This window comes from Anabas testudineus, chromosome 9, assembly GCF_900324465.2.
Source record: "Anabas testudineus chromosome 9, fAnaTes1.2, whole genome shotgun sequence".
NCBI lineage: Eukaryota > Metazoa > Chordata > Actinopteri > Anabantiformes > Anabantidae > Anabas > Anabas testudineus.
The window spans coordinates 17576146-17587072 of NC_046618.1; the positions used below are offsets into that span (position 1 = coordinate 17576146).

Genomic DNA, 10927 nt, shown 5'->3' on the forward strand with positions numbered 1-10927 from the left:
TGGATCAGGATGAGATCATAGCCTTCAGAGTGGAGGGTGTTTGGGTGGTTTCACAGGAAAGTCTGGACCGAGTGGCAGCAGTGAGACTGAAACGTGCCCTGATCTGCATCGTGCCACAGCGTGGGATGTTAATGCAAACAATCTCATTGTCACCGGTGAGGGTGTGTGCGTCATCAACACTCAATTGTGTGTCGTGCATGTATGTGCATGTACAACGTGTGAGTATGTCTCAGTGCGTCCCCCGGGGCAGCTGTTTGAGTACAATTTACATCCATAATGATTTTGTTTACAGTCACAGCAGAGTGATGTTATCCATTCTCCAAATCGTTTCTGAGGAGGCACGTAACAAACATACAGAAAGCTATGGAGTGTGCATTTATATCATTAACAGAGAGGAGTGTCTGTTTATTCCTAAATGTATAATTATCATAAATTACTGATAGCAGCATCTCTGTTTTTCCCCTCGCTTTCTGTCTTGTCCTTTCGTTTCCGGTGTGCATGTGACTTGGAAGATCCCACTTTCTGGAGCTTTTGGTTTTATTGCATGGTCTTCATCGGCAGACGGAGATGGTCAAATTGTGCCCTTTGATAAGTTACAGTACTTTTAGTAATAATAAAACAGTAGAGTAGAGGTTTGAGAAGAGATTAGGAGAATGGAACTGCCAATAAATTAATCAACAAGCCTTTTTAAATGATGGAGAAGTGTGAATGAACAGTTTGTGTGTTTTGTTTTTTCATTGTTCATTGTCCTCTCAATTACTTGAGTCACTTGAAAGTGCACAGAAAATACATTTCAACATCTGCATGACCAGGTCTTTGACAACTGGGCAAAACACTGATGCTGATAAAGATTATGTGACTTACTTCAGCTACTAAATGCTCCGATTGTTTTATTAACTATTGTTTCTGATGTAAAATTGTTGTTAGGTTTAGTTTGTTTTCTATCAATGTCCTGATATATTTATCAAGAGAACATAAAAAACACTTCTCTTAGTGGCTCAGGACAGGATGTGTGGCTCTCACCTGTGTTGGTGCAGTATCAGTCTGTCTGTTGATGTTTCTGTGATTGATCCACCTGTTCAGCTCATCATTCTGTCTCCCTTCAACCTTCAATCACTGTGCTCTACATCCCCCTTCTTGCACCTCTGGTGAATTGGGGCCACTGCCCTTTCCACTGCTCTGCATCTGAGGAATGTGGCATGCAACACACACACACACACACACACACACACACACACACACACACACACTGAGGGAAACATACACCTAAAGAGTGAATCATGCAGCCGATGTGTAGCATTTATGAACGCCCCACAGTCCAGCATTTTGTGATTCGTCCTCAACAAGGACAAGCTGCTTAGTGGTGCTTTATGAGATGATGGTGGAGTAATGATGCAGGTGGGGGTGGGTTGACACAGTATTTCTATACTATGATGCAGAATTTTATGACTAGAAAAAAAATACTATCGCATTTCCACATTTGCTAATATAATTTTCAATCAGATTTCTAATCATATTTTGGCCGGGATTCATTTTTGAGTGAATTGTAAGCAAAGTCTTATTGTGATGTATGTTTGTGAAGAATTAAACCATACAGCTCCACGCTCCTCTTTCTCACGTCCTTCTATGAAAATTTCACTTCTTTTTCTGTGTTGGCGATCATGTGACATAAAGACAATCAAACAGCATATATTTAACACATTTGCAGCATTCATAAGGTGTCTGCAAAGTAAGAAATCGAAGTCCAGATGTATATTTGCCAGAATGAATGAACCATACTTTGCCTCTGTCTTTAACTAGCTGTCTACAACAAGTGACTAATACAAACACCTGAATGAACCTGATTGCTGAGAGGCTGAACCACACACAAAATTAGTATGAACTCACATTTTTCCAAAATCTACAGGTGTCAAAAAAAAAAAAAAAAAAAAAAATCTGCATTTCCTGCTGTCGCCTGTCCACAGATACCCTCAGTGATCTGTAACCTCTCAGACCCCTCCAGCCCTCTCACAGCTGGGGTGCTAGTCCCAGAATTGGTCCCCTCTGTTCTATTGTCTCGAAGGGCTTTCAAGCCAAAGAGATTACTGTTGCCTGCAAAGCATTTGCATGTTTTTATATTAATTTATTTTACTGAGTACTGTGGTTCAACTGGCTTAATTCAGATACACTGAATTTTAAGTTATTATGATTTTGCTCATCGTTTATTTCATTTTAAATCCGGTTTGGCACTGTTTACCATGTTTCTACATACTTATCTGTACGTTGAGCAATGTCGGACTTTACTGAATGTGCTGTTCCATATGTCAAATTAACCAAACATCCACTGACCATTTTATAAATTTCGTTTATCTTTTTAAATACACTTTCATAAAGCATGACCTACTGATGGTTTATAAATTAGATCATTATTTACAGATAATGTAAGCAATGATACATTATAATTCATAAATATAAATTAATGTTGAGCAATGGGCAGCATTTAGTTCCACGTTATTGCTTCCTTAGATAACATATCATGTCTGTGTGTTAAATATGAAGCTACAGCCAGCAGGTGATTATCTTAGCATAAACACCGTGTCAGCTGGCAGCAGAGGGAAACTGAGCCTGGCTCAGTGCAGAGGTAATGAAATCAGTCTGGAGCTCGCAAAGATGTTTAGTGAATCGCAAATATTTCCTGCAAAACTGTAAATTCTTGTTTGTTAATCAAGATAATTAGTGAGATGTATGTGTGTTTATAGCCAGATATTTATTACCTCTATATACAAATAAGCCTATTTAAAAAACATGGGTACAGGTTTCATCCAGGATTTGACATTATTAGAAATACCATAGGACTATTAGGACATATTTTCCATTAGAATTATCATTAAATTCTTAGCCACTGAATCCCAGTCAGGGTTTTCACACTGATAGATGCCAAAACTGAAGGTGGCCAGGATTAAACACAACAACTTAAGTCTGCAGTTGGGTGGACAGTGTCTTTTCCTTCATCCTCTGTGGTGGGTGGTTCAGTCATGCAGGACTTTCTTTATTGGACGTCATGCACTACAACTTTCATTCTTGAAGATACACTACAGTCCTGTGCACAAAGACAGAGAGAAAGGGAAAAAACATCTTTAACACGGATTAGTTTTGTTCCAGATGAACCTTTTTTGCATTGCTTTTATTTTGAGTGTTGCATTTGTGCCCCCCAAACAGTCCTGAGAATAACAACAGGAGTTTTCCTGCAAGCTGCAATTAGTGCGGAGACAATACACTTATACACCTCAAAAATCCTGATCCTGTTTGTGTGTATGTTTTCGAACGGCTGATTGTTTACTCAGCCACTGATTGCTATATCCTATGTTAATATAGTTCAAATTACTGCACCACTAGAGGCCAAAGCTAAAAGTGGCACCACTCACAAGTCATTTATCTGATTGCAAACATCGCTGCTGCCTGATAGAGGAGGAGTTGCTCTTTGTCTCAGCTGAAGACAGAAAACTGACATCACATGCATTTTTGCTAACCATGCCAAATCAGAAATGTCTCCTGAGCCCAGTTGAGGCATTCCTCGTCCTCCCATGCCTCCGCTTCATCTCAGCAGAGAGCTGTCAATCACTGCTTTGTCTGGTTTGACTTACTAACATGTTTGTGTGTGTGTGTGTGTGTGTGTGTGTGTGTATGTATGTTTTTAAAAATCACCTCCCTACGAAGATACACTGTATGGAAACATGATCTCACTCAGGCATGAAAGGAGTTAAGACTCCCTGTGTCGACGTCTCTCTCATATTTCTCAGATAAAGTCTTCCCTGTGCACTATGTTTATCCCTCTGGGAAGTGTGATTGAATATTTGGCAACATTTCTTATAAATACTGAGGTTACGTTAGGTTACAGCTGCTCGTTGTTTTGCTGCTTCAGGTGTGAGCCTCCGATTGTATAATATCATATGATGCATTAATGATCCGACCTTAAACGCACGGTAAATTGGCATTCAGGAATTTTGTGTTATCAGCAAATATTTTTAAATGAACTTAACGAAAACGTCTGAGTGATATGTTTTCAAGCTAAATCCACTTGAAACTTGTAGATTTTACTGTCACAACTCACAAACATTACCTGTATTGAATTATTGCACGAAAGCAACCATGGTGGAAACTTCCTGTGTGTAAATAAACACCTAAAATAACCAATTTCAATCAACTGATAAGATATAAGTTAACCAAACATTAAGGTTTACGGCAGCTCTTTGACTATATAAAACTATAGCACTGCACTTAGCTTTCACAGCAGTTGTTGCTCAGGACATGTACAGTATAGAGGGTTTTTGGAGGGTTTAACTTCCCTTAAAGAGTTTAGAGTTAATTTACCAGAGAACTGAACAACGAACTCACCGTGAACCAGGAGCCTAAGAAAATTCAGGTGATAACCCGTTGTCATTATTCATCTTTCATTCATCGTTATTGACAAATATGGTTTCTAGCATTTTTTATTCACACTGACAGTATCACATGTATCCGACAGTTTGCAACAGCTTCGCTACTGACGTAATGAAGTACTCAAGCTTGTGATTTTATGACTACAATATTCACATGTTCACCATGTCTTGTGCAACATTTTACTGTAGACACACGTCCCAACACGTAGCAGTAGTTGTAGGTATTGCAAAGTGTAAGAAGGTCAAAAGGTGATCAACAGTATGTAGGATTAGTTTTTTCTACATATAGTATCCAGAGAATCCAGCTAGATACTGTATTGTATTTTCTGTCTTTTGGTCAGTGGGGATCATGGGATTAAATTTCCCCTGATTTACTGTGTCCTGCTGATAAAGCAAACAATACAATCAACAGTTCTATTATTGGATGATATCTGACAGTTTCATCCCTTCTCGTGCCTTGTGTTATCCATGCTGAAAAATGTCTTACTTACTTTAAAATGTCTCTTGTCTTGAGCACAGTTTTACATATTTGAATTCATCTTGAGAGATTTAATACATTAGCGAACCTGAGCAGTGTGATGACAATGTAAATAAACAACATTATGTGCATTTGTTTTTGTCCATATAATGCAAAATATGGAACTTAGTGAGGGGTGTTTAAAATGATATTTAGCATAACTTTAAAGCACAATGGGATAGATGAATTATTTGAATTTAATTCCTCATTCACTTACCAAAAACCAGAACTTTAATTAGCCTCAGAAGCAGGATAATTTTCTCAATGGATGAAGGACCCATTAACAGTTCAATCAGCAGTGTGATACACTCACTTGTGCTTTTTTATCAGAGATAAATCACGGACATAACGATAAGTGTGACTAAACAAATGAGAATTAGAGGTTACATGGATGTTGAGTGCAGACACATGTGTTCAGTTGCATAGATGGGTGTGTGTGTGTTTGGGAGTCCTTTAACCCAACCACCAAGCACCATTTCTTCTGACACACACACCCTCTACCCTCTCCCCCCACCCTCCATGTTCCTTCCTGCTTTCTGTTCCGCTGTCCGCTGCACAGGAAGCCTGGTCGTGTTACTGGACTATGACAAAAACTCGTGAGTCACCAAGCTGTAAACTTTGGGGACATGCAGAAGAAAAGAACCTGGTGTTATTTTTTTTTCCTGATCTCCATCTATAACCACTCAAGTTCTCACATTGTTTCTCAGACAAATGGCTCATGGGGGCTTTAACTCTGTAAACAAAGCCACATTTGTCCCCCACGTTTAACCACCTGCTGACTCTTGGCTTTACTATCTCTGAGTAAGCTCTCTCCAGCTGGGAACTCTGTAGACTGTATGCACCTGCTGTCTCTGATGTAAGTCTAAGTAAGTGAATAAAAACATTAATTAAATCTCCTTTATGAATTATCTACAGTAGTGAATCAGCCTGACTGAGATGTGACATGACCTCAACTGTGTGGTCTCTCTCTGCCGGGCTGAGGGAGGTCAAGTTTAGATGTTCTCCGTGAGTTATGTCACGTGTTTCTATGAGACAGTTTTGAGATAAAAGCTCCTCATTTGTGGATTTTCAGGTTTTACACTCCCTTTTGGCCAGCGTTTGTGTTTTTATTTTGCGTGTGTAACATTCATGGCAACACTTGACACTTACTCTTAAAATGACGCAATGAAAAAGAAGAATTTCTGCTGTCACAGCTCATTTTGCAGTGACCATTACAGGATTTTCGTAAATCCCCCCTTCATCTTCCAGACTGCTGTGCATAGGCCGTGTGTGCGTGTGTGTCCATGCCTGCAGGAATGTCTGCCGGCCAGGCCTTTTATTAGTCTCATCCATACCACCACATTATAGGCTCCTGTAACCAGGCAACTGCAGGTTTTGGCTGGTTACCATGACGAGCGCCCATTGAGTGACGTCGCTGGCCCTGTTTGCTTCGCTTGTCGTTGGAATGAGCCCCCCCCATAACCCCCCACCAACTCTTTTTACACTCACACACACACACATACGCTTGCTTAACCCCTTGCTCACACGCACACACACCCTGCGCTTCGTCACCCTCTGTGCGGTGACCAAAGGGGTGGAACTAACAATCCCACAAAAACATCTCACTGAGGCAGACGAGACTGGACCTTCCAGGAAGGGTCTTTGTGTAGAAACCCCCAAAGAAGGAAAGAATACTATAACAAACTGTAACTGTAGTGCAAATGTAAGCAAAGTCACATCTCAACGTTGCTGTGTAACCGTAGGCCAAAACCCAAAGATGTTGTGTTTGCTTCTCAGCACCAATGGCTTCATGAATTTCTTCACAAATAAAATAAACTATTAGAGAAAAATTGTTCAGGTCCTTCCTCTAACTGGCATGGATGGACTCGTATGTACAACAGCTCTAGATTCATTTGTAAGACCACACCTGTACTCAGTAATTAACTCATCTTAACCATCACCATGTCTTTTAGACCCGATCCCGACTGGACTGCTCAAAGATGTTTTACCTTTAATCTGCACGTTCATATCAGATCACTAACTGATATGAACAGGCTACGTACCATAGGCTTTTAAGGTTGCTGTAGTCCAACCTCAGAGGTTTCAGCCAATTATAAACCAATGTCCAGTAGTTTCAAATTAATTATGTGACCACCTGCGCTGGAACGACCTGTATGAAGATTTCCAGTCAGGACTAGATAGTAGGGGACTTCTACTGATACACTGACCTCCTCTCCTCTCCTCTCCTCTATCAATTCATTGCATGTCGTTAACTTAGTGTCTTCTCTTTCCCATAGTTGTGTTCCCTCCTCTCCGTCTCCCTCTCTCTGTACTTTTATTGCTGTCTGCTGTTCTTTTTGCTCTAAAGGGAGTTTTTTCCTCTCCACTGTCATCTGGTGCTTGATCAAGTGGAGCTGTTGGGTTTTCTATATAATTCTACACACAGTTACATTTTGTAAAGTCTTAAACCTTAAACGCTGTAAAGTGACTTAAGATGTTATCTGTTGTGATTAGGTGCCAGAAAAATAAAATTGAATTGAATTTTCCAGCTGTAACAGGTTTGTAAATGGACCTTGAGTTGAGGTTGTTATGTCAAGCTCAGCTACTGGGCCAAAGCAGGTGGGCAGACCTTAAAGTGGTAAAACCATAAAAACTAGTGAGGCTGCGTGACAATAGATCCATCACCATGGCAACTGAGCAAACTGATGAAGATTGTATGATATTGTTGAAACCTTATTTGTCAAGTTATCTGAAACAATAACCAAACGTCTCATATTATAACTAGAATTTTATGTCGTGTTGTGTTATATGTGCTGCTGGTGTTGGTATATATTATTATTATATATTGATATATTTGCTGTGGATGTGATTGCTTTGGGTGTGGATTTTTTTTAAACATACTTTGCTGAACCTATGGAGACTTTCTGCATTTTTCATATTTTAAGAGGGCATGTGACCTGCTAAGATTCTTAAGCAAAACAAGTAGCTGTGGATAAGCTTTTGTAATCCAGTCACCGTTTTAAACAGAAAAGCTGTTACTCATAGACTGAAAGACTTTGTATTATTGTTCTTCTAACAGTTGTCACATCTTATACAGCTCTATATCTACCTTATTTAAAATACTGCAATACATACTGTACTGTGTATCACCTGCAGTGTATCAGTAAATGTGGTGCCCTTGCAGAAGTGGAAGCAGCTGTGCATAAACTAATTGCTTCAAAGTGTTTGTGTGTAATCTTTTGTCATGGGCTTCATCTTTCTTAGCACCGTGCTGATGGAGGGAGGTGGGTTTGTGACCACTGCTGAATGGAGGAAGACGATTCCAGCAACTTCTCCCTAGCTCTAATTTGAACGCCTTTCATTGACTGTGGATGAGGATGGGGTGGGGGTGGTCTGAAAAGGGGTGGTGGTGATGGGGGATGTGGAGTATTGTGAGCTGAACAGCAGAGCCCCACTCTAGCTGAATGGGTATTGTCATCTGGATTTCTATGGCTAACCAAAATACTTTCTCCCGCCGTGGGGGTTTATGGATTCACAGTGTGAATGACGCGCGTTACGCACAGCCGAGGAGGGCGCCCCTGCCTCTTCACACCATCACAACTCTTTTTTTTTTTTTTTTTAGTTTAAGAACACACTTTAAGTGGAGATTTCAGACAATATATTCAGTTTAATCTTAATAAAATGAAACAATATTGCATCTTCATATACACGAATAGTGAATCATTACATCAAACGTCAAGAAACCAACAAAAACAGTTTATTCCTAACATTTAAAAAACAAAACAACATGATTTCCTGTCATGCAAAAAAAAAAAACAAAAAAAAAAAAAAACATTGCAGGTGTTCAGTGCAACAGAACAAAAGCGGTAACATTTCATCTTATGACCTATAGATCCCAGGCTACCCGGAATCTACAGGTCCAGAATGAGACTGCAAACTTCAGTCACCGCCATCAAAATAAAACTAAACCCTGTCCGAGATTTCTCAGACCTTTACCATGCCTGGGCCTTTCTGCTTCTTTCTTTTTTTATTGATATTGGACATGGTTGGAGCCTTCAACATGTCGGCAAAGTTCCACAATAGGAATTTGGCGTTTGAATGTGAGGGAGTGCAGTCTCTCTCAGTTACTGTACACGTTTGTGCTGGCAATGCACATCAAGCCAAAATTAAAATGTCGAGCCTATATTTGAAAGCAAGAGTTCCAGAAAGCAAAAAACGTAGCAGTTACAACGGTAAACAATTGAAATGCTAACAATTTCGAAGACTTACAAAAGCAGGTACCTAAGACAGATACTCCTTTTTGTCGTAAGCTACCTCCTGTGGCTGAGTCTTTTTAAAAATCTCCTGAAGATACAAAAAAGGTTTGTGGATCTGTGGTCCGAGGGTGTTGAAGGGCCAGTGTAAGAACAGCAGAGGTGCTTCCATTGATTTTCAAAGTTCAGATTTAAAAAAAAATTGCAGGTGCAAAAATAACGTCCATCAAAAAAACAGTTTTTGTAAAAGCTGCAGGCACCGCTTGCTATGGACCACATAGCTACACATAATTCCTCTTGTCATAGTCCCCGTTCTGCGTGGCTCTCTTGGTCTGTGCGTATTTTACTGAGTATCCCGAGTTCCCGCTGGAGGGACAGGAGCAGCACAGAACCGCACCTCCGATCAGTAGCAGCGCCGTGGCCGCCCAGCCGATGTAGAGCGCAGCGCCGATCTCCCTCTTCTTGGATGCGGGCACCTGCGGGTTGTAGAAGTCCGATATGATGTTGTTGGCCATCCAGCAGAGAGGCACCAGCACAAACAGGCCGCTGATAATGTAGATGACCCCGCCGGCGTTGACCACCCTGGCTTTAATGGTCTCAGTGCGGATGCAGTTGGTGCACTGCGCTCCAGCAATCACAACCATGAGCCCCAGAACGCCCATCACCGAGGAGATGATGGTGAGCGCTCTAGCCGCCTGCAGGTCGTGGCTGAGGGCAAGGACGGAGTCGTGCACCTTGCACTGCATCTGACCCGTGCTTTGCACCACACACGACATCCACAGTCCGTCCCAGATGGTTTGAGCCACCACGATGTTGGCTTCGATGAAAGCCGTGACTTTCCACATAGGAAGTCCACACGCAACCATCACCAGGAGCGAGCCAATTACGCACAGCGACAGTCCCAGGATCTCTAGTGCGGCCGACACCATTTTTGCTTTATACGTTCAGTCAGGTCTGTCTGAAGCTTTTAAAACTCTCCGCAAGTTTCTCTTCTTCGGAAAAAAGTTGTCGTTCTTCTCTTTCTTCTTTCTGTTTCTTTGTTCTAGCCTTGATGTGCGAGAGCTTCGATAGTTAATTGCGCATCACTCACCACATTTACTCGGAAATGTAAGAGGAGGCAGCTCGGAGTGTCTTTGATAGTGAGGAGATGTGAAAACAACTGGAAACACAGTTGCACGGATCACGAATATCTGAGGGGTGGGGGTGTGCGGAGTCGAGGAGAAACTTTCCTCCAATCAGCTGTAGCTGCATCCTCAAGGGACCAATGGAAACGCAGGGAAGTTGTGGGACAGAAAATAGCGGTCCAGAGCGCATTGTGCGTTTGAACTGTTATTTACAATGAATAAAGGGCAGGAGAGGGGGTAGAGGCGTGTGGGGGGTGTTTATGGCTAAGCATCAGCTGAAATACAGTGGTTGGGTGAATCAGGGCGGTTGTTATTCATTTTTCAGACACGCTATAAATAGCATGCATGGACATAATTATTTTAAATGTTTTCACTTAAATTAAGCAGCTTTTCCTGAGAGACCCTGGACTGTTTACTTTTTTACCCATTCACTTTATAACACCATCTCCCTTTATTTAAACATCCCTAAATTAACAAAAATGCTAAATTCATAAAAATTGGTTCTGTGATGATGTTTATGTTCATTTGTTCTTTATTTCCAGCCTGTTGTAGAAGTAAGGAAGTTGAATGAAGAAGAAATAATGAGACTATATAATGTAATGGAATGAAAAGTAGGCTACATAAGTGGCATAAAAT

At 41.0% G+C, this 10927-nt stretch overlaps 1 protein-coding gene across 1 annotated transcript; it reads right to left on the reverse strand.

Annotated features, from left to right (window-relative positions):
• Positions 1–9015: 9015 nt before the first annotated feature.
• On the reverse strand, positions 9016–10352 carry cldn5a (claudin 5a). The gene has a single exon (XM_026344244.1). It carries the CDS (start codon positions 10094–10096, stop codon positions 9449–9451), a length of 648 nt encoding a protein of 215 aa, XP_026200029.1. The 5' UTR covers positions 10097–10352; the 3' UTR covers positions 9016–9448.
• Positions 10353–10927: the final 575 nt, after the last annotated feature.